The 25086-nt window shown below is 38.3% G+C and overlaps 1 protein-coding gene across 12 annotated transcripts in view; it reads left to right on the forward strand.

The window, feature by feature from the left end:
* Positions 1-24051, forward strand: part of CEP70 (centrosomal protein 70) — a 242652-nt gene extending 218601 nt beyond the window's left edge. For 11 of the 12 annotated variants that reach the window (XM_043474277.1, XM_043474278.1, XM_043474274.1 and 8 more), the window contains 7 exons: positions 6391-6496; positions 15310-15480; positions 18843-18989; positions 19149-19317; positions 19671-19785; positions 20866-20945; positions 23317-24051. In XM_043474277.1, the coding sequence (XP_043330212.1) occupies positions 6391-6496; positions 15310-15480; positions 18843-18989; positions 19149-19317; positions 19671-19785; positions 20866-20945; positions 23317-23378 (850 nt within the window). In that variant the 3' untranslated portion in view covers positions 23379-24051. The remainder of the gene's footprint in view (positions 1-6390; positions 6497-15309; positions 15481-18842; positions 18990-19148; positions 19318-19670; positions 19786-20865; positions 20946-23316) is intronic. The other variant, XM_043474282.1, reaches the window with a different exon arrangement.
* Positions 24052-25086: the final 1035 nt, after the last annotated feature.

Below are 25086 nucleotides of genomic sequence, written 5' to 3' on the forward strand. Positions count from 1 at the left end.
GTTCCCTGACCAGGGATTGAACCTGGGGCAAGGCAGTGAAAGCCTGGAATCCACTAGGCCACCAGGAGCTCCCTTAAAATGGCATATTTTGGAGTGGCATGTCTTGATCCCCTTCAATGGACTTTTATTGACTTCAGTGTAAGTGTATCAGTGAACATACATACACATAAATGCTTACACATATATTCATAGAGATACTTAGTCATTCCTCATTATTTGCAGATTGCATATTTGTGAATTTGCCTACCTGCTATAATTTCTTTTTAATTCTCAAATAAGTAGTGGTGACACTTGCACAGTTATTCATGGACATGCCCAGTATACACATTTTCAGTTATTCAACAAGATGATACTCTCCCCGCATTTCCGCTTTCATGATGTAAACAGTCATTGTTTCTGTTGTCACATGCCACTTATAGTTTTCCATTCTTTGCTTTTTATTGGTGATTTCTCCAAGATGGTCCCAAGCATGGTGTTGAAGTACAATCTAGTGTTCTATTCATAAGAAGGCTGTAATGTACCTTACAGAGAATATATATGTGTTAGAGAAACTTCATTTAGACATAAGTTATGGTGCTGTTAGCTATGAGTCCAATGTTAATGAAACAACATTATTAAAAAAGATGTCTTTAAACATTAACACACATAAAACAAGGTTATATACTCATCAGTTGAGAAAAATGTGACCAGAGAGGCATGCAAGAACCTGATCCTATATTTCCCCTAGGAGCAGTGGTTCAGTCCTCACTAATTCAGTGTATACAGTAACTTTATTGCATATAACTGCCATGAATAATGAGAATTTACTGTATATATATTTTTTGTTGTTGATTTGTGCTGTGATTTTTAGAGTGACTTTTCATTATTAGACTTTGAAATTGTGATTTAGAACCAATCCTAGCTATATTTTTCATTGAATTTTGAAGAAATGATTTGTGTTTTTAGAAATTTATATTTGGAATTTAAACTTCTATAGTATCTAGATGTGAAGCAGAATTAAGAATGTTAGATAACTTGCCCATACTGCACAGGTGGCATGTGGAAGAACTTGGAAAGAAATCAGACCGACACCTAAGCATTTGAACTCTCAAGCTCACACTAATAATAATTAAAACCAAACAAAAACCCAATGAAAAAAAAAAAAACTTTTTTAATGTAAAACTTCAAATTTTTATTTTTTGCAGGGGCAGAGGTAGAATTTTTTTCAAAGAACTACTAATGTTAAGGAAATAATTAGAAATAAAAATCTGTCAACCCAGTGAATATTCTCTACATGTGTAGGGAAAAAAAGAAACAGTTTTATATAACAGTTGGAATAAATATTGAGCCAGACTGCGATGTGCATTAAACACAGTATGCTATAGAGATTGCAAAGACAGAAGGAAATCTCACCCTTTAATTATATCTTGTGACAAGGGGGAAGTTACAACTTAGAGCCAGGATCCTAGGCTAAGCTTCAATAGGGAAAAGGAGACAAGGCACCCTCTTCCTTGATGTCCTTATTTCAAAGAGATGGTTCTAAGGCTCCCAAGACACTGCTAATTTTAAGAGGAGGCTTATTTAAATTTTAACAGAATCTGCAAACTTAGAAAGGATTTACAACTACAGGTTTTCTAAAGGAAATGCTACAAGAAAAGCAGGGGAAAGTCTCTTTCCATTTTATAACCAGAGAAAATTAAATTTTTTCTTTAGATCTGTATTTACTTTTCAGCTAATCAATCTTCAGTATCAAATGATATTAATTTAACATGTGAAAGCTTGTTTGAGCTAATATTATAAGCAAGTTGGTTATGAAGTTCTGTTGCTAGGAAGTAATCAAATGGATCTGCCATTGCAAGATAGCCAAAGGTACTACACTAATTCTATTTAATTTTTTCAGTGCTATTTATATTTTGTTAGAAGGAAATAAAATCAGAATCTTACCACCCACGTGTTGAGCTGGCAGAAGTTGAGGTGGTCAGTTAGAATAAGCCAAGCAAATTAATCATCAAGGCTTTATTCACTTACTTCAATAATATAAACAAGAGGCCAGAGAGAAAAGGGCTGGTTTCTCAGTGTCCCATTTTTCCCCAGGAAATGGCACCCAGCAAGTGTCAGTCAGTGATATGGTGCACAGATGACTCCTATGGCTTCATAGGCTAGGGAGAGGGCATGATACGGAAACATACCTGAGTCAGAGTGAAAAGGTGTTTCAGTTAGGGCTCCCCACCCATCTCCCAAATAGGATTCCAGAATGGGAGTCACCATGAGATTATGAAAAGGCTTCAGCAGACACAGTTAAAAGCTATAAAGTGTCTGCACATGGAAACTTAGAGGGATGGCTATCGAAAACAGGAGATAGCAGTGTTTTTAAGTTGGAAGGACAGTTTTCTGGATTTCCCAGACTCTGCAGAGAAACATATCTATTGCTGCTGGCTATGCGGAATGAGTATCTGCTAAGTATGTGAAGAATTCCTTAGCCATTTTAGGGGATTTTTATGGCCTTCAGGTTCTGCTCACCACTTTGGAGACTACAAAACAATCCTGGAATATTTCTAAGTGAAGCATAGTCTGCTCAAACACAGGTTCCTAAAACACCAACTAAGTCAAATGCAATTGGAAAGTATTAGATTAACATAGTAGTTGCATTGTTTTCATGTGATTTCCCCCCCCCCCCCATGGTAAAAGGAGAATAGTATAGACTTTGGAAAGGGGAAAGCTTTGCTAGTATGTGGGCACCTGCCCTTTCAGCTCTGTTTTAAGACAATTTAAAATGAGAACCTGTACCCAAGGCTCCCTCCCTGAACCTCAGCATTAGACAGACTGAAGGCTGAAAGCAAGTTGTACTTCTTTCCCCACCTGTTTTAACCTTGGCTTCTTTGGCCAGGAGCTCAACTTCCATCTTCGTAGTCTTGGCATCCTCAAGCCAACATTTCTGTTCTGTTGGCTATGGATTTTGTAATATTAGAGATAACCTCAAGACATACTTGAGCTGTTTAACTTATCTCGAGGCACCAATTATTATTTTTTGTTAGTTGTCTAGTTACATAGTTGCATCAGTTTTTAAATACTCTGATTTCTAACAATTTTCTCCTGACCGCTATTTTCACATGTGTGATTTTGCCAAATACAAAGGTTTTCAGAAGTATTACGCTATGGCAGATATTTACTGTGAGACTAGCTGAACCAAAGGTCAGTTTCCCATAAGTTCCTAGATTTTACTAATCCTTAACTTCTGTAAATATAGAAAAACAGTGGGATTAAATACATTAATACATGTGAAGTGCTTCGAAGAGTACCTTCAGAGAGAAGGTTCTCAATAAATACTAGTTATTATCACCACCAGGCTCCCAGATATGTTGTCATTGTTATTAAATTAAGGGTATCTCTTAATTTACCTAGTTAATTGAGTCACATTTCATTTCCCAGAGTGACTGTAGCTATTACATTCAATGACACGTTTAGGTTACTGTCCTGGCAACTAAAATGTTGTATATCCATAGTATAATGTTAATCACACTTGTAAACAGTTTGTTGAGAAGTTAAACTTTTTCACCTGAATGCAAGGTTAATATGTAAATTCAGATATGTCTGTTTACTTGTAGTCCTCTTAGAGTGCTGTTGGCTTTTCTGTGTTACTTTTGTTTTCTACACAGTATGCTTTTGGCACTGCTTTTAGGCAAAACTGTCAAGTATATTAATATGGTAAATAGATGAGAAGTCAAATGGAAACTATACAAAAAAGATCTTAATGATCTGGATAACCACGGTGGTGTGACTACTCACCTACAGCCAAACATCTTGGAGTGTGAAGTCAAGTGGGCCTTAGGAAGCATTGCTACGAACAAAGGAAGTGGAGGGGGTGGAATTCGAGCTGAGTTATTTCAAAGCTTAAAAGATAATGCTGTTAAAGTGCTGCACTCAGTGTGCGAGCAAATTTGGAAACTCAGCAGTGACCACAGGACTGGAAAAGGCCAGTTTTCATTCCAATCCTAAAGAAGGGCAATGCCAAAGAATGTTCAAACTACCACACAACTGTGCTCATTTCACATGCTAGCAAGGTAATACTCAAAATCCTTCAAACTGGGCTTCAACAGTATATGAACTGAGAACTGCCAGATGTACAAGCTGGATTTAGATAAGGCAGAGGAACTAGAGATCAAATTGCCAACATCCGTTGGATCATTGAAAAAGCAGGAGAGTTCCAGAAAAACATCTACTTCTGCTTTATTCACTACACCAAAGCCTTTGTGCGGATCACAACGAACTGTGGAAAATTCTTAAAGAGAGAGGAATATACCTTACCTGCCTCTGGAGAAACCTATAGGCAGGTCAAGAAACAACAGTTAGAACTGGACATGGAACAGAGTGGTTCCAAATTGGGAAAGGAATATGTCAGGGCTGTATATTGTCACTCCACTTATATAACTTATATGCAGAGTACATCATGTGAAATGCTGGACTGGATGAAGCTAAAGCTGGAATCAGGATTGCCGGGAGAAATATCAATAACCTCAGGTATGCAGATGACGCTACCCTAATGGCAAAAAGTGAAGAGAAACTTAAGAGCCTCTTGATGAAGGTGACAGAGGAGAGTGAAAAAGCTGACTTAAAACCCAGCATTAAAAACATGAAGATCATGGCATCCGGTCCCATCACTTCATGGCAAATAGATGGGGGAGAAATGGAAACAGTAACAGATTTTATTTTCTTGGGCTCCAAAATCACTGCCAACGGTGACTTCAACCATGAAATTAAGACGCTTGCTCCTTGGAAGAAAAGCTATGACAATCCTAGACAGTGTATTAAAAAGCAGAGACATCACTTTGCTGTCAAAGGTCTATCTAGCAAAGCTATGCTTTTTTCAATAGTCATGTATGGATGTGAGAGTTGGACCCTAAAAAAGGCTAAATGCCAAAAAATTGATGCTTTTGAACTGTGGTGCTGGAGGAGACTCTTGAGAGTCCCTTGGACTGCAAGCAGATCAAACCAGTCAATCTTAAAGGAAATCAGTCCTGAATATTTATTGGAAGGACTGATGCTGAAGCTGAAGCTCCAATACTTTGGCCACCTGACATGAAGAGCCGACCCATTAGAAAAGACCCTGATGCTGGGCAAGATTGAAGCAGGAGGAGAAGGGGACGGCAGAAGATGAGATGGTGGGATGGTATCACTGATTCAGTGGACACGAGTATGAGCAAACTCCAGGAGCTTGTGAAGGACAGGGAAGTGTGGCATGCTGCAGTTCATGGAGTCACAAAGAATCAGACACAGCTGAGCAACTGAACAACAAAACAAGTGAAAAATAGATTGGGAGGTCTTTGTGTCTGCTAGAGGAAAGAGGTTGACTTTTTATCTAGAGTTAATTCTGTTTATTTTGTTTTGGACATACGTCCTCCAGAGAGCACAGAAAAATAGTTGAGTGAATATCAAGGGGAATACATGTGAGTGGAGGAGATAATTATAGTGTGGTAATAAGAGATGACGTTAAGAAAGGAGTCAGGAGGAATATTGGATTAGGACTGACAGTACGAAGTTCAAATGCTAACACATGGAGATTAGATTTAGTTCACAAAGCAAAAAACAATGGGAAAGCTATTGTTTTTTAGTAGGAAAATATTTTACGAACAGCAAGTCAGGCTTATTAATGAGTGAGTCATGGAATCAGTTTAATGGGTCACGGTTCCACAGGAAACTGATAGGCATACTCAGATTTAAGATGTTTAATTTGAAGTGGGTTTAATAAGAGACTTTTTTCTAAGGCAGGTGGTGGGGGAGAAATGTCTACTATGCTTGACTTTTAGAGCTATTTGGATATCTCTAAGTGGATACACTCATATGTTTTTAGCTTTTTGGACAGAGACTCTCCCTTAGAGTTCTTAGCCACCTGGGACAGTGGTCTCTTGAGTTTTCATGCCTTCTTGATTAGCAGGTTTCACTGTTGTCTTCTCTTTGGCACCAGTGGAATATGAAGAAGGAAGGACCAAGCTCTCTAGTTCTTGCTGTTGCAGTGCCCAAACTGTTTGCCCTACCCACTGTTTATTGATGCCCTTACAACATCAAACTTGGAGCACCTTGGAAGTTGTTTTCATTCTTTATTGTAGTTCTTTCCTATTCTGTTCTTTGTAAGTGTTGGGGAATGGTTATAACTTTTCATCATCAGTCTAATTCCTTTTGTTTTCAGGGATTCCTTCTATATTGTGTCTACTGAGAGGGTCTTCTCGTTTTCTAGTGACAATATGGCTTAAATTAAAAATGTATATATGATTATATGCATGTGTATGCATGCACATACACATATGTAAAATGACGGAGTTAACGGGAGGGTAGCTGGATCATTGGCTCATTTCGTCATCTTAATCCACTGTTTAGTAAAGTGTATGTATTATCTTAATTTTTTTTCCCCCTTAGATTACAGAATATTATCAGTCAAAAAAAGGCTGAGGACAAAGAGGGAAAAGATGAGCCCAGCAAAGATAACCAGCAACAGGCTCTGATTGACCAGAGATACTTCCAGGTATTGCTGACAAAAAGACTGGTGTTTACAGTGAACCTTGGTTAAGAATCACAGTATAATAAATCATCAGTAAGGAATACTTGTATCCTTTATTTGCATGTGCTTAGTGTGTCTTGTCTTGCCATGACATACCTAATTGCTAGAAGTTGGTACCTTGACTTAGAATTGTCCCTTGAAAAGAGACTTTGGCCTAGTTCAAAGTAGGGCAGTAAAAACCTGACAAGATTTTAATAGATACCATAATCCTTTTCTTTACTCTCCCTGCTAAGCCATTTCTCTTGTTTTCCTTTTCTATCTTTTTGTTTTTGCTGTTGTTGATACTCTTACTATATAAGTAAATCTACTTCTTAAGGTTGTTGTTATACTTTTGAAAAATTTGTGTGTTTTGTCCACCTGAAACTTAATTTTCTTTGTGGTATGATATAGTGATCTAACCTTACTTGATGTATAGACCATCTATTACTGAGCAAATGAGCGGTTAAGCCTGGTAGTTAACTGACTGAGCTGGGCCTGCATTCATATTTTATTGGGCCCTTACAGGTTTTTTTTAAACTTTGAATTAATTACTAATTTTTTTGATTAAGAGATTTTATATAAGTCCTTATTTCTACTTTCTCTTAAAAAGTCAAAGGATCTGGCCACAAATTCCTGCACGGTGGTTCCCAGTGCAGGATTAGGCCTGGTCCCTGTCATGCGTGGCCGTGTGCTCCTCAGTCAGCCCAGTACCGTGCCATCCTTGCTTCACTTGTCTGTGCTCTTTCTTGGCTTCTGTAGGCATTTGAGTTTGCAGTTTCTTGTAGACCATTCTTTCTCTGCTTTATTGAAATTGAAATGTTTATCCTCTACCATATTCCCTTAGATGCATAGATTTATTTCTAGACTCTGTAGTGTCTCATTTCTATACAAGTTTCTGTAGTTTTATAGTCAGCTCTGATACCTTCTGGGGTATTCTTTTAAATTTTTTTCTTGTATATATTTTTAGCACATTTGTTCTATATGAACAATGTCAACTCAAAAACAGATCCCACTGAGACAGCTGAGATTGAATTAACTTTTTAGGTTAATATTTGGAAAAATACCACATTTATAGTTTTGAATCATCTCACTCAGAAATATGTCTCTAATTTTATTTGGTCTTCCTTTGTGCCTTTTAATAAAGCTTTATATCTTTTTAAGTTTAGCTCTTGCATATATTTTGTTCTGTTTCCTAGGTTATCTAGTTATCTTATAACTTTTATTGCTATTATTAATTGGGGCCCTTTTTCCGTTATATTTTTTAATTGATTGTTGCTGGTTCTTTGTACATCTGTGTGTTGATATTATGTCCAGGCACCTTTGTGAAAACTGTGGGGGTTTTTTGGTAGTATAATTGTTTCACAATGTTGTATTGGTTTCTGCTGTATAATGAAAGGAATCAGCTATATATATACATGCATCCCTTCCCTCTTGGACCTCCCTCCTACCACCCCCCACCACCACCCCACCCATCTAGGTAATCACAGAACACCAAGCTGAGAAAATATGGTAAAATGTTAACAGTTATTGAATCTCAGTTTATATGGGTATTTGTGACTGGGCCACAGGGTGTCCACATATTTGGTCAAACATTATTCTGGATTCGTCTGAGGATACTTATGAATGAGAGGAGAAAATCTTTTTTCTCTATACCTGTTAATAAGGACCACCACAAGTGGTTTGCTTAAACTGTCAAAGCTAGTAATATACCTTCACTGTCATACCTCAGGGGTATATCAGCTCTCCATGTTATACACCTCAGGGTGTATCAGCCCCTATGTTATAATTTAGTTCACAGGGATCTTGATCACTTTTCCCTTCTATAAGATATTACACTGGCCCATTACATTGATGATAGTATGCTGATTAGACCTACTGAGCAAGAAGTGGCAGATTGTTGGTATTTGCATGTTAAAGGATGGGAAATAAATCTTAACAAAAATGCAGGGACCTTCTACCGTAGTGAAACTTCTAGGGCTCAAGTGGTGTGGGCATGTCAAAATATCATGTGTAAGGTAAAGGATAAGTTGTTCCTTGGGCCCCTCTAACAACCAAAAACGTGGCACAGCACCCAGTGGGTCTCTTTGCATTTTGGAGGTAGCATATTCCTCCTGTGATGTGTTCCTCCCGCCGCATTTACTGAGTGATCTGAAAAGGTGCTAGTTTTGAGTGTGGCTCAGAACAAGAGGAGGCTCTGCATCGGTCCAGGCTGCTGTGCAGGCTGCTCTGCCATTTGGGCCATAGGACCCTGGAGGTCCATGGGGGCTTAGACTGTCCTGGCAGACAGGGATGCTGCTTGGAGCCCCTGGTGGCCCCTGTAGGTGAGTCGCAAGTCAGATCCTTAGAGTTCTGGAGAAAAATCCTGTCATTCTTTGCAAACAACTACTTTCCTCTTAAGAAATAGCTCTTGGCCTTTTACTGGGTCTGAGTAGAGACAGAAGACTTAACAGTGGGCCACCAACCTACCATGTAACCTGAATTGCCCATCATGAACTGGTTGTTATTTGACCCACCAGCCATAAAGTTGGATGAGCACAGCAGCACTCCATCATTGAATGAAAGTGATGCATATGAAATTGGGCCTGAGCAGACCCTAAAGGCACAATAAATTACATGAAGAAGTGGCCCAAATGCCCATGGTTTCCCATTCTTGCTGCACCACCTTCTCTCTCCCTGCCTGCACCTATGGCTTCAAGGGGATGGCTTTGTGTGATATGTAGGCACCACATTAAAGTACACAGCTGCAGCACTACAGCTCCTATCTGGGGCATCCCTGAAGGCAAGTAGTGAAGAGAAATCCTCCCACTGGGCAGAACGATGAGCAGTGTACTACTGCACCACAAGGAAGGAAAGGAAGAGTGTCTAGAATACAAGAGATCCCTTAGGGCATCATTTAGTGTTGCCGTGCCTTGTGATAAAGGTCAATGGAAAACTCCCAACAGTCTGGTCCAGACCTTTCAGAAATGAAGATTTGAATTACACCAGCAAGTAAAGAACCAGGAGCATCTGAGGTACTTGTTGAAGGCAGAGGTAATAAATAATAGGTAATGGAAGAAAGTAGTGATAAATACCAGCTGTGACCATATGATGACAACAGAAATGAGGCTTGTACTTGTCATGTGTATTTCTTCCTTCTTTTGTTATGTATATGTTCATATATTTGTGTGTGTATATATATATATTTATGTTTTTCTGTGTATATATTTGTAAATACACACATGGCAAGTGTTTTTTTTTTTCTTCTTGCTCTTATTCTCTTGCATAATGATTTTATGTCATATTTGAGTATCCAGCAAATTTGGGAAACTCAGCAGTGGCCACAGAACTGGAAAAGGTCAGTTTTCATTCCAATCCCAAAGAAAAGCAATGCCAAAGAATACTCAAATTACCGCACAATTGCATTCATCTCACATGCTAGCAAAGTAATGCTTAAAATTCTCCAAGCCAGGCTTCAGCAATATGTGAACCGTGAAATTCCAGATGTTCAAGCTGGTTTTAGAAAAGGCAGAGGAACCAGAGATCAAATTGCCAACATCCGCTGGATCATCAAAAAAGCAACAGAGTTCCAGAAAAACATCTATTTCTGCTTTATTGACTATGCCAAAGCCTATTGACTGTGTGGATTGTAACAAATTGAAAAATTCTTAAAGAGATGGGAATACTAGACCACTTGACCTGCCTCCTGAGAAACCTGTATGCAGGTCAAGAAGCAACAGTTAGAACTGGACATGGAACAACAGACTAGTTGCAAATTGGGAAAGGAGTACGTCAAGGCTGTATATTGTCACCTTGCTTATTTAACTTATAAGCAGTGTACATCATGTGAAATGCTGGGCTGGATGAAGCACAAGCTGGAATCAAGATTGCCAGAAGAAATATCAATAACCTCAGATATGCAGATGACACCACCCTTATGGCAGAAAGTGAAGAAGAACTAAAGGGCCTCTTGATGAAAGTGAAAGAGGAGAGTGAAAAAGTTGGCTTAAAGCTCAACATTCAGAAAACTAAGATCGTAGTATCCGGTCCCATCACGTCATGGGGAAACAGTGACAGCCTTTATTTTCTTGGGCTCCAAAATCACTGCAGATAGTGACTGCAGCCTTGAAATTAAGACACGTGTTCCTTGGAAGAAAAGCTTTGACCAATCTAGACAGCATATTAAAAAGCAGAGACATTACTTTGCTGACAAAGGTCCAGCTAGTCAAAGGTATGTTTTTTCTAGTAGTCATGTATGGATGTGAGAGTTGGACTATAAAGAAAGCTGAGTGCCGAAGAATTGATGCTTTTGAACTGTGGTGTTGGAGAAGACTCTTGAGAGTCCCTTAAAGTGCAAGGAGATCCAACCAGTCTATCCTAAAGGCAATCAGTCCTGAATATTCTTTGGAAGGACTGATGCTGAAGCTGAAACTCCAATATTTTGGCCACCTGATGTGAAGAACTGACTCGTTTGAAGAGACCCTGATGCTGGCAAAGATTGAAGGCAGGAGGAGAAGGGGACAATAGAGGATAAGATGGTTGAATGGCATCACCAACTTGATGAACATGAGTTTGAGTAAACTCTGGGAGTTGGTAATGGACAGGGAAACCTGACATGCTTGCTGCAGTCCATGGGGTGGCAAAGAGTCAGACACGACTGAGTGACTGAACCGAACTGAATTTTATATCATAGGTTTTTTTAATGGTTACATATTTATTTATTCATTTATTTATTTTTGACTGTTGACTGTGCTGTGTCTTTGTTGATGCACCCAGGCTTTCTCTAGTTGCAGTGAGTGGGGGCTACTCTCTAGTTGTGATAAATGGGCTTCTCGTTCCGCTGGCTTCTCTTGTTGTGGAGCACAGATTCTAGGTGCGAGGGCTTCAGGGGTTGCACCACGCAGGTTCTAGAGCACAGGCTCAGTAGTTGTGGCATGTGGAATCTTCCTGGACCAGGAATTGAACCTGTGTCCCCTGCATTGGCAGGTGGATTCTTCACCACTGCACCACCAGGGAAGTCCTATATCATTGTTTTTAAATTATAGGATATCAAGTTATCAGGATATCAATGAACAATGCAGAGAAATAGAAGAAAACGACAGAAGGGGAAAGACTAGAGATCTCTTCAAGAAAATTGGAGATATAGCAGGAAGATTTCATGGACGGATGGGCACAATAAAGGATAGAAACAATAAAGACCTAATAGAAGCAAAAGCATTGGCAAGAATACACAGAAGAACTTTACGAAAAAGATCTTTATGACCCAGATAACCACGATGGTGTGGTCACTCAGTCAGCGCCAGACATCCTGGAGTGTGAAGTCAAGTGGACCTTAGAAAGCACTGCTGCCAGTAAAGCTAGTGGAGGTGATGGCATTCCAGCAGAGCTATTTAAAATCCTAAACGGTGATGCTGTTAAAGTGTTGCACTCAAAATGTCAACAAATTCGGAAAACTCAGCAGTGGCCACAGGACTAGAAAAGGTCAGTCTTCATCCTGGTTACCAGAAGGGCAGTACTAAAGAATGTTCAAACCACCGGACAGTTGCACTCACTTCCCATGCTAATCAGGTTATGCTCAAAATCCTTCAAGCTAGGCTTCAGCAGTACGTGAACCGACAACTTCCAGATGTACAAGCTGGGTTTAGAAAACGCATCAAGGAGAAGAGTAATCATCACTTTAGGACTTCACCTCCTTTTCTGACAAAGGGGTTTTAGTGCATCTTTGATTGTATACAGCATAGTTATATCATGTTAGGTAATCCATGATCTCATTTGTTATTGTGTGTATTTGGAGATTAAGTATGGTTTAAGGCAAACCTGATAGCTCAGCTGGTAAAGAATTCACCTGCAATGCAGGAGACCCTGGTTCGATTCCTGGGTCGGGAAGATCCACTGGAGAAGGGATAGGCAAACCTACTCAAGTATTCTTGAGCTTCCTTTGTGGCTCAGCTGCTGGTAAAGAATCTGCCTGCAGTGTGGGAGATCTGGGTTCAATCTCTGGTTTGGGAAGATCCCCTAGAGAGGGGAAAGACTACCCACTCCAGTATTCTGGCCTGGAGAATTCCATGGACTATACAGTCGCCAAGAGTTGGACACGACTGAGCAAGTTTCACTTCACTTCAAGACAAACCTGGTGGCTCAGATGGTAAAAGAATCTGCCAGTGATGCAGGAGACCGGGTTCAATCCCTGGGTTGGGAAGATACCCTGGAGAAGGGAATGGCCACCCACTGCAATATTCTTGCCTGGAGAATTTCATGAACACAGGAGCCTGGTGGGCTACAGTCTATGGAGTCTCAAAGAGTTGGACATGACTGAGTGCCTAAAGCAAAGTGTATGGGTGTCAAGTTGACAAGGGGTGAACTTGTGATGGTTAATTTTATGTGTCAACTTGACTAGGCTAGAGGGTGCCCAGATAATCTGGTCAGATACTGTCCTAGTTGTGTCTACAAGGTGTTTCTGGGTGAAATTATCATTTGCAATGGTAGACTGGGGCAAAGTAGATTGCCTTCTCTACAGTGGGTGAGTCTCATCAAATCATTTGAAGGCCTGAGTAGAACAAAAAGACTAATGAAGAGGGAACTTTCTGCCTGCCTGACTGCTTTTGAGCTGGGACATCAACTTTTTTTTTTCCTGCCTTCAAATGTTGAACTGAAACATTGGCTCTTCCTGGGTCTCAAGCCTGTGGGAATTCAGACTGGAACTGTATCATGGGCTCTTCTGGGTCTCCAGCATTGCTAACTGTAGATCTCAGGATTTGTCACTCCTATAATAGAGTGAATCAGTTCTTTATAATTAACAAATACACGTACATATGCACACATGAGTACACATCCTGTTCATTCTGTTTCTGGTGAACCCTGACTATATAAATAGTATTTATTGTTCATAGTCTCTTTATTTTCATTTAAGGAAATTTCATCAAAATTTTCTTGATGAAAAATTGGGAGAAAAAGTTATTTAAATCTCCATCAAAATTTCAATCTCTCATCCAGTTCAAAGCTTCTGCTTAATGCTTACTTTATTTTGTGCCTGCCCTGTACTTCTCCAAATAAGCAGTGTGGCAAGGGATTGTGATCTGTTTCATTATTTCATTGGTCCCCTTCTCTCCTAGTCCTCTGCTGTATCTGGCTTCTTCCACGTTGGCAGTGAGGGTGGATGTTGAGTGAGAATAGAAAGCGAAAGAGTAGAATCTTTCTTGACTGGTGCTGGTGTAATCTAGCACTGGTGCCCTTTGTGTGGCTGATGACCAAATACTGCCTGTTTTTCTCTATCATAGAATGTGTGTGTGTGTAATTTTTTCCAATTGACCTCTTATGAATGCCTCTCCTTCTCTTGTTCAGCTGACACTCCCTTAAAGGCCTCCGGCTACATGTACTTTTTTTCTTTTTTCCATGAAAGCAAAGCTTGACTATCTTCCAGTGTCCTTGGTCACAGGGTATATTCTTACCTACCATAAAGTAAAAAGGCAAACTTCTCTTGTTGCTGCTTCCTTTCCTTATTCTAGTCCATCTTTGTCTTTATCACTTTATTTTTTGCTGTGTAAACAACCCTCCTAAAACTTAATGACTTAAAATAACAACCCTTTTAGTATTACTGTGCTTGAACAGCTGAGCAGTTCTCAGCTGGGCTCCTTCGTGCACCTGCTATCAGGTACAAGTCAGCTACGTGGCTCTGGGGTTGAATGGATATCAGGGTGATTGGGTTGACTGGGCCATGTGTCTTTTATCATTCACCATTTAGCCTGGGCTCTTCCACAGGGCATCATCATCTTAGTCGCTCAGTAGTGTCCAACTCTTTGCTACCCCATGGACTGTAGCCTGCCATGCTCCTCTGTCCAAGGGGCTTCCCTGGTAGCTCAGAGGGTAAGGTGTCTGTCTGCAATGCGGGAGACCTGGGTTCGATCCCCAGGTCAGGAAGATCCCCTGGAGGTGGAAATGGCAACCCACTCCAATACTCTTGCCTGGAAAATTCCACGGATGGAGGAACCTGTTATGCTACAGTCCATGGGGTCGCAAAGAGTCACACACGACTGAGCAACTTCACTTCCACAGGGCAGAAGAGCTCAATAGGAGACAGCAGAAATAATCAAGGCCCCTTGAGTCCTGGACACCAAACTGGTACGCCTTTATTTCCTTTTCTGTCTACCAGAGCAAGGCCCAAGGTTGCCATAGATTCACGGAGTAGAAAATAGACTCTATTTCTTGATGGGAGAACCTGCAGTGTCATATTGCAAAGGTGAGAGCACAAAGAAAGAGAAAAATTGCAGTAATTTTTGCAAACAATCTGCAAGGTATGGATACACACTGCTAGCCATATATGTAATTCTCCTTGGTTCACCATCACCCTCATGGAATGGGGTTGTGCTGTGATCTTCTGGAGATCAGCTCCCTGCTCTCCCTGTTCTGCTGCCCTTCTTAATTTCTGGTGTGAGGGAGAGGGAGAATAAAGACTATATTCCTGTGCTTATTAGTAATTTAATGAAAGGGGAATTATTTTTTCCATTAAAATGGTATTCAAAGTAGAGTTTAAATGTAATAGAATCAAAACATTGAAATGTACGTTCTAAGCCAAACAACTACTTATAAATAAACATCAGAAATCAAATTCTCAGGAGACCTATAGCTTTCTATGGGGAAAGAAGTAAACAGCATTTTTCACTCATTCTGTACAGCCCTTTGAAAGACACTTGTCTTGGTGAATCCTGTCCAGTGAATCTCTAACTCAGAAAATGATGTTGCATTGATACACAAGCACTCTAACATAGATCACTCTGATAGGACTGTGATAAACTTTACAACTAAAAATGCCATCTTTTTTAAAGGTATTGAGTAGCATCAATTCAATTATTCATAATCCAAGAGCTCCAGTAATAATATATAAACAGAGCAAAGGAACAGCCCAACATTTTAATAGAGATCTTATTCAGGATTGTGGATTTGAGCATCTTGTTCCTATAATAGAAATGTGGGCAGATCAACTGGCTTCCTTAAAGGTATGTGGTTGAATACTCTTTACATGATTTGAAAATATATCGGAGTCTGTGGGCTTTATATAGTTTCATTCTCAATCAAAGTTTTATATTTGGTATGCTTTTACCATAGTTTTTTTCTTTATAATTGTACCTTATTGATGAAATGTTGGTTAATGAAAGTGTCATTGTGTTGTGACTTCCAGACTTTTTCAAATTCTGGTGGTACTAGTTGTTTAGTACATTTATTTGACACTGAATGTGTTGCCTTGAATTGCTAATTTTTAAAAAACTATCAAAATGTCATACTCTTCCTCCTTCTTAGCAAATGCTGCTGCTGCTGCTACTAAGTCGCTTCAGTCGTGCCCGACTCTGTGCGACCCCATAGACGGCAGCCCACCAGGCACCCCCGTCCCTGGAATTCTCTAGGCAAGAGTACTGGAGTGGGGTGCCATTGCCTTCTCCGTCTTACCAAATGAAAGGTTAACAATACTAATATGTGAGGTCTAGGTGTTAATTGTGCTTGTGCTTAGTCACTCAGTCATGTCCAACTCTGCAACCCCATGGTCTGTAGCCCAACAGGCTCCTCTGTCCATGGGGATTCTCTAGACAAGAATACTGGAGTGGGTTGCATGCCTTCCTCCAGGGCATCTTCCCAACCCAGGGATCGAAAGCAGGTCTCCTGCATCTAGGTGTTAGTTCAGTTCAGTTCAGTCGCTCAGTCGTGTCCAACTCTTTGCGACCCCATGAATTGCAGCACGCCAGGCCTCCCTGTCCATCACCAACTCCTGGAGTTTACTCAAACTCATGTCCATCGAGTTGGTGATGCCATCCAGCCATCTCATCCTCTGTCGTCCCCTTCTCCTCCTGCCCCCAATACCTCCCAGCATCAAGGTCTTTTCCAATGAGTCAGCTCTTTGCATGAGGTGGCCAAAGTATTGGAGTTTCAGCTTCAGCATCAGTCCTTCTAATGAACACCCAGAACTGATCTTTAGGATGGACTGGTTGGATCTCCTTGCAGTCCAAGGAACTCTCAAGACTCTTCTCCAACACCACAGTTCAAAAGCATCAATTCTTTGGCTCTCAGCTTTCTTCACAGTCCAACTCTCACATCCATACGTGAACACTGGAAAAACCATAGCCTTGATTAGATGGACCTTTGTTGGCAAAGTAAAAATGTCTCTGCTTTTTGATATGCTATCTAGGTTGATCATAACTTTCCTTCCAAGGAGTAAGTGTCTTTTAATTTTATGGCTGCAATCACCATCTGCAGTGATTTTGGAGCCCAAAAAAATAAAGTCTGACACTGTTTCCACTGTTTCCCCATCTATTTGCCACAAAGTAATGGGACCAGATGCCATGATCTTAGTTTTCTGAATGTTGAGCTTTAAGCCAACTTTTTCACTTTCCTCTTTGTCACTTTCATCAAGAGGCTCTTTAGTTCTTCTTCACTTTCTGCCATAAGGGTGGTGTCATCTGCATATCTGAGGTTATTGATATTTTTTCCGGCAATCCTGATTCCAGCTTGTGCTTCTTCCAGCCCAGCGTTTCTCATGATGTGCTCTGCATATAAGTTAAATAAGCAGGGTGACAATATACCACCTTGACGTACTCCTTTTCCTATTTGGAACCAGTCTGTTGTTCATGTCCAGTTCTAACTGTTGCTTCCTGACCTGCATATAGGTTTCTCAAGAGGCAGGTCAGGTGGTCTGGTATTCCCATCTCTTTCAGAATTTTCCACAGTTTATTGTGATCCACACAGTCAAAGGCTTTGGCATACATAGTCAGTAAAGCAGAAACACCTGTTTTTCTGGAACTCTCTTGCTTTTTCGATGGTCCAGTGGATGTTGGCAATTTGATCTCTGGTTCCTCTGCCTTTTCTAAAACCAACTTGAACATCTGGAAGTTCACAGTTCATGCATGTATTGCTGAAGCCTGGCTTTGAGAATTTTGAGCATTACTTTACTAGCGTGTGAGATGAGTGCAATTGTGCGGTAGCTTGAGCATTCTTTGGGATTGGAATGAAAACTGACCTTTTCCAGTCCTGTGGCCACTGCTGAGTTTTCCAAATTTGCTGGCATATTTAGTGCAGCACTTTCACAGCATCATCTTTCAGGATTTGAAATAATTAGTGAGTGTTAAATAAGTGGAGGACTAAAATAAGAAGTTGAGATAATTAAGAACTTCTTGTGTTTCCTTCTGTATTCTAGAGTTGCACTGTCTAATACAGTAACCACTCAGCTACATGTAGATTTTGATCACTTGAAATATGATAGTCGCAATTGAAATGTGCTGCAAGTATAAAATTACACACCAGATTTAGTAGAAATAGTATGGAGATGATTAAAAGATAATTTAAATAGATGATCTGTTGATACTGTTTTGGATATATTGGGTTAAATATATTAAAATTGTCACCTATTTCTTTTTACTTTTTTAACATGGTTACTAGATAATATTACTGTGACACATACTACATTTCTTTTGCATGACATTGTTTTAAAGGGCCAAGCACCAAGCACTGTGCTATGTGTGTAGTTGATGCCCAGTAAATATTTGTTTATTGATTGACCAGTCTTAGACTTCTAAACTTCCAGGATCCCAGCTCCTTGTGCATAGTTTTAAACAGATTAGGACAACATATTTAGGCCAGGAAAACAAGTAGGCTGTCATGAATTAAGTGGAATTACTTTTTAGGCATCTTTTTGAATTAAATTTTTTCTTGGAGCTACATACATGGGTGAATCTTGAAAATATCCTAAATGAAAGAAACCTGTCACAAAAAGTCATATTGTATGATTCTGTTTTTTAATGAAATGGAATGCTCAGCATAGGCAAATCCATAGAAAAAGAAAATAGATTAGTAGTTACCCAAAGCCTGGGAGTGAGAGAGAATGGGGAATAAGGGTTTCTTTTTGGCATGATGAAAAGGTTCTAGAATTAAGATAATTGTGATGATTGCACATCTCTGTAAATGAGACTACTGAATTACATACTTAAAGAGGATGAATTTTATGGTATGTGAATTACATCTCAATAATAAATCTGTTACTTAAAAAATCAAGGGCAAAATAGAAAGGACAAGCTTATTTTTTATTCATCAATAATTCAAAATATTTACTTAAATAATAGCATATGTTACTAATAAATAACATACAATTACTTTAAACACCCAGATTCCAGATAATCAGTATATGTATAATGTTTTCTGTAAGGCCTGAAGAAAATGAATTAAACAGACTCTTTTAAACAGGTAATGGTATTTAAAAAAAATACTGATGATGGTTAATATATGTATTACATCTGCTTGGATAATTATATTTTATTAATGTGATTATGAAAACTTAAAAAATCCATAATAGCATATTATTTCTTTTGTTATGAAGGATTTATATAAGTCCTTGAAAATACTGTCTGCAGAACTGGTGCCTTGGCATAATTTAAAGAAGCAGGATGAAAATGAAGGTATCAGAGTTGAAGATCTGTTGTTTATAGTAGATACCATGTTGGAAGAAGTTGAAAATAAGGCAAAGGTAATACTACCCAGTACTTACATAGATATTCACATTTTAATGTGAAATTAATGATATGGATACAGATATTCTACTATAACTCTTTCTCTTTTTAAAGTTTTTATTAAAGATTTGGAATAATTTTAAGATGTAAACTTTTTCTTCCTCTCTTTTGGGCAGGACAGCAATATGCCAGACTTCCACATTTTGCGAGCTATTGTTTCTCACTTCCAAAAATTATTTGATGTTCCATCTTTAACTGGGGTCTATCCTCGAATGAATGAAGTTTATACTAGGCTTGGAGAATTGAACAATGCTGTGAGAAACCTCCAAGAACTCTTAGAACTAGGTAATGACCCATTTTCATTTTTGGCCCCCCACTTAATAGTGATTATTAAAGTCTGACTCTTTGCGATCCCATGGACTGTAACCCACCAGGCTCCTCTGTCCATGGCATTCTCCAGGCAAGAATACTGGAGTGGGTAGCCATTCCCTTCTCGAGGGGATCTTCCCGATTCAGGGATTGAACCTGGGTCTCCTGCATTGCAGGCTGATTCTTTACTGTCTGAGCCACCAGGGAGGCCCCATTAATAAATCAACAAAAAGTAGGTAAAAAATTTAGGGTAACAGAAACATAGCATTTGATTTAATGATTTTTAAAATTCCCTTAAAATATTCTGGCCTTGTATTTCTTTTTTGCAGATAGTTCATCCTCATTGTGTGTGCTGGTAAGCACAGTTGGAAAATTGTGTAGGCTGATTAATGAAGATGTGAATGAAAAGATTATGCAGGTATTAGGACCTGAAGACCTTCAAAGGTATTTATTTTAAAAAGGTTGCAAAGTATTGTCCAGAATGTTTTGAGTGGTAAAATTAAAGATTTTCAAAACTCCATAAGTTATTTACCTTTCCTGTTTGGAATAGCATTTTTAAAAATAATCTCACACCTTAGGAATGGAGAGAATATAAAATATTTTCAAGATAAAAGTAGATTCTGGGTTCTGTAGGTCTACATATGGTGGGTCAGGACTCCAGCATTTTTGCTATAATCTTATTCCCAAGGGAAATTATAATTGGAGAAAGTCAAACTTTGTCAGCAACTTCATGTTAATTCAGAATATATAAATAAGTCCAATTTTTAGCAGATTACCATAGATCACTGAATAATCACTAAGAGTATGTGCATTATTTGATAAGATAATAAGGATTTCTTTTTTATTTTTATTTTTTCCATTTACTTTTATTAGTTGGAGGCTAATTACTTTACAATATTGTAGTGGTAGGGATTTCTTTTTTAAAGCTAGGCATCTCCAACATAAAACCTAATTTTTTTTTAATGTCAAAACGTTATAGCTGTACTCTTCCTCCCTCCTCCCTCAGATTTTATACCGCATCATAAGGGAAGTATATGTTCCATACGTTCTGCAAGTTTTCCAAGAGGAACCCTAACCTAATCTGACACTTGAGGTTTCTGATACTTGATGATTTTAAAAGGAACGTATGTCTCACTATTGGTATTTTTCTCCTTCCCAGTTTTACAGATTACTGATACTTATTCTTAATGTTTAATAGAATACAGGATATGAAAGTCAATTATTTTTAGAAAACATGGTCTCTTAAAGACTCCTTAAGCTAAATGGAAAGTTCCCATATTAGAAATGTTAGATAGATTTAACCTTAGAACAGATGATTATACTGCTAGTAGATTTTTTTTGTTTGTTTTAGAAAAGTATTACTAGATGAACAAAGAGAAGGAAAGATTGCAGTAAATAATCATTAAATTTGTATTTAAATTAGCAGGACAGTTTCTTTCTGTTTTGAAATGTTGTATGCCCAATCAAATGTAAGAATCCTAAGTCAGAAATTTAGTATAAATTGTGCTTTTTTTTTTTTTAAAGCATTATCCGCAAATTGGAAGAACATGAGGAATTTTTCCCAGCATTTCAGGCATTTACTAATGATCTACTCAAAATCTTAGGTAAGATTTTTGTCAGAGGTGGATTTTGAGTCTCAGGATGTCATTGGGTTTGAGGAAAGAGTTTTCCTTAGTCACTGTATTAGTGTTTTTACCTAGAGTGGTAGAAAGTGTCTGGAAACCACTAACAGTTCTGAAAACAAACTTCTAACTTGCAGTTAAAGTTGATTGGGGTTAATCTACAGAACAACAGAGAAACACATATTCTTTAAGGAGCTGGGCCGCCTTTGTTTTAGGACCTTAAAATGAGAAATGATGTTATTCTGGCTAGGCCCACTCTAAGCCTGACTGTCATTGGATAAAGAGAAATGTCTGTAGAATTTATGATCTTGATAGGTGTCTTTTTAATTTTTCTTCCTCCTCCTTTTCTTTTCTTTTTTTAAAAAAGATAGTTCCTACCTACTCTTTTTTTAAAATTTAAGTTCCTCAGATGATGAGAAATAATATAAACATCTGTAGAAAGGAGATAAATTTATAAGTTTGTGGAAGGAAAGAGACACATTTTCACTCTTGGTCAGATTGAGGGCTTTAAGGGGGAAAAAATATAGTTAGCTTAGGAATCATAGGCAAAATAAAAACCCACATCACTTACTTTAAGTGTGATTTATTATGGCTATAAAAATAAATAATCTTACCATTAAGAACACTTTTTAGGGAATTCCTGATGGTCCAGTGGCTAGGACTATGTGTGTTCACTGTTGAGAGTGTAGGTTCATCCTCAGTAGGGGAACTAAGATTCTCCAAAACCCAACAAAACAAAATCACTTTTTATTTTTAAAAAGGTTACAGTGATTTATTTACTTCATTAATTCATTATGATTAATGAATTTTTTTCTGTGTAGCTCATTTGAAGTTGAAAGTTTTTTTTTGTTTTTTAAAGAATGACTCTTTGACATAGGAAATTAAATTAGAAGAGGAGATAAAGTTTGGTAGAAGATAAAGGAATGAGTAAGTTAAATTCTGGTAAGAAGATGAGTAAATGAAAGGCATATCTGACTGGAGTATATAGCCTAGTTGAACATACATTTTTGTGGCCAATTTTATGTAGACTGGAAGCAACGGAGACAGTGAGTGTACTTTATTCATGCTCATACCTTTGAAAAGATCATGGCAAGGGAAGACATAATTTGAAAGTTTAACTTGAGATTTGAAAATATAGAAATGTATTTATTGCCTTGTATCTCAAAGAGCTTTGTTTCCTGCAATATGATTTTACTTACTTTGAGGTAGCGACTAACAGTGAGTTTCTTGTCATTAAAAAACATTTTACTAGGTGTGCTAGTAACACTTATTTCATAATCCTTGTATAGAAACTTCCTCTCAAATATAATACTCAGCATGGTTCATGTGGGATCATTTGCTTTAATATACAGTGTTCATGTGCTGTTCGGTCACAGTTGAAATTCTGGAATAAATATTAACATTTCAGAAGTTAAATCAGTTTTGGCAAACATGACTATTTTTATTATTACTAGATGCGAGGTGGCTTAGTGATAAAGAATCCACCTGTCAGTGCTAGAGATGTGGGTTCGATCCCTGGGTTGGGAAGATCCCCTGGAGAAGGAAATGGCAACCCACTCCAGTATTCTTGCCTGGGAAATCCCATGGACAGAGGAGCCTGGAGGGCTACAGTCCATGGGGTCGCAGAGTCAGACACAACTTAGCAACTAAACAACAAACAACAACAACAACAACAGATGTCATATTACGCATCTAGAACTACAGAGTGGATTACTGAATATCAGGTATGGCGAAGGACTTCCTTTTTTTCTCATGTAAGTGGTGTGATTAGTTGAGAAAATTCTCCTATCAACCAAGGTTCTTCTCTGTGAGGTTTATTTATAAGGCAGATTTCTTTCCTAGGGAGAAAACAGGTGTGATTTTAGAATGAGGATTTTGGAATAACTTGATCTTTGTACCTTACTTACCACAGTGTAATTCTCAGCTGTGGATTTGCTCTTGTTCTTTTCCTTTCATGTATCGTCTGTGTTCCGACAGAAGAGATCCCTAAGTCTTTAGATGGAGGCCCAGGAAAGATAAAGGGCCTCTCCTAGGGATTTCACCATGTAAGCTCACCCATATATTAGTTAAAGAGGCAGTAACATAATGTCATAAATATGGCGAGTAGGAACTGTTGTTAAGAGCACACTGCTAATGAGATTAATATCAGAGTCAGAAGATGCTTTTGTAGGTAGCTTTTACAAACAAATGTCCTGTGAATCAGTGATACACTTTTAGAGAAAAATTTCATGTGCTTGAAAGCACTAGTGATGTTGCCTTTGTGTTTGAGGTTTGCCTTTGCACAGAGATTATCATTTCATCTGAGCCTAACACTGGATGAAGTTACTGTTTTATTATTGTTTTTCTGTTACAGAAATTGATGACTTGGATGCCATTGTACCTGCAGTAAGGAAATTAAAAATACTTTCATACTGAAAACAAATCAAATCATTTTTACTGTGTAAATTGCATTCTTAACATCCTAAGTATTTTGTAGGATTGATCTTACTCTGAGACATGGGTTATAAAATGTATTTACCCCAAAATTTACCCCCTTCTTTCTATTGAGGCCTCATCTGTATAATTTTTATTGACTTTGAGATTCTTTTATAGAAAAAAATTGCTGTTTAATTAATAAATTAACTTTAGATCCTTGAATAATTCTTAAGCAGTTCTTGAGTACTTAAAATTTAAGATTGTTTTAAAGTACAGTGTGTGAATAAGAGAGAAACTCAGGGAGAGATAATGCAAGTAATAGAATGGTTGCATTTAAGTTCAGAGTTTAGTGACCTTTTTGGTTCTAGGAACAAGGAATGCCAATGTCTGTCTTTATCCAACCAGCAGGAAGATATTGCTTTCCTGGCAAGGAAATGGCACATTCTATTAAGATATCCCTCATAACATTTGCCCTTTCAGAGCAGAAGGAACAAAAGGAAGAAGGAAAAAAAAATTTTCCTGTTAGGGTAGGAAAGAATTATGAGGTAAAATAGATGAGTAGGTGTTAAGCCTCTCATTTTAAAAAGTGTCTTTTTTACTGTCTTCATGTGATGTACCTTTTATAAGGGCATGAAATCTTAAATAAAATTTTGTAAAGAATTTCCAAATGTAAGTGTTCTCAGTGACTTATTTGTATTCCTCGTAGATAATGAGTCATATTCTCTTACTAGTCTGAGCCTTCCTTGGGCAACTGGTTCACCCTTGCTACATTTTCTGTAAGAGTAGCTTTCTTGCCACTTTCTACATATTCTCTGTTCTCAGTATTCATTCTGATTTTCTTAAAGGATAACTGTTCTGCTTCACATCCATGAGTACAGATCACTTTGGATTGCTGCTGCTCCCTTACTCCCTACCCCCACTTTTATAACTTCTCAGTTATTCTTGTTCATTGTTATATAGAATATTGTAAAGATTTCCAGGAAGCAGCATAGTGGAATGCAGAGAATAAATGTCAAAATATAAGCACTCAGATCCTTAGTGGGGTGACCATAGGGATTAGAAGTAAGGTAATATCTTAGGTTTTTTTAGATTTAAAATTCTTTGTTTTGTTTGCCTGCAATTACATTTCTTAACACTAGCCCACGATTTGTGAAAAAACTTGTGTCTTTGAGGGCTGGGTAGAAAAAGTATTTGGATATTCAGTAATATACATGCTCTTAGTTAATTAGAACTCCAAGAAATTGTTGTGAGCCAGTTTGGAAATCCAGTGACTTTTGAAAGGAAGAAATATAATTTTTTTAATTGCAGCATAGTTGATTTACAATTGTGTTAGTTTCTGGTGTAGCAAAATCATTCAGTTTTATGTGTGTGTTTGTATGTGTATACACACATTCTTATTCATCTTCTTTCCCATTATGGTTTATTATGGGCTTCCCTGGTAGCTCAGATGGTAAAGAATCTGCCTGCAATGTGGGAGACCTGGGTTTGATATCTGGATTGGGAGGATTCCCTGGAGGAGGGCATGGCAACCCACTCCAGTATTCTTGCCTGGAGAATCCACCAGGACAAAGGAGCCTGGCAGACTACAATTCGTGGGGTTGCAAAAACGTGAGTGTTTACAATTATAATAGTTTATTTTATTGTAAAAGTTTATGTAATTTACAATAGTTGATTTACAGTTGTGTTAGTTTCTGGTATAGCAAAATGA

The sequence above is a fragment of the Cervus canadensis genome, chromosome 7 (genome assembly GCF_019320065.1).
Source record: "Cervus canadensis isolate Bull #8, Minnesota chromosome 7, ASM1932006v1, whole genome shotgun sequence".
NCBI classification, from domain to species: domain Eukaryota; kingdom Metazoa; phylum Chordata; class Mammalia; order Artiodactyla; family Cervidae; genus Cervus; species Cervus canadensis.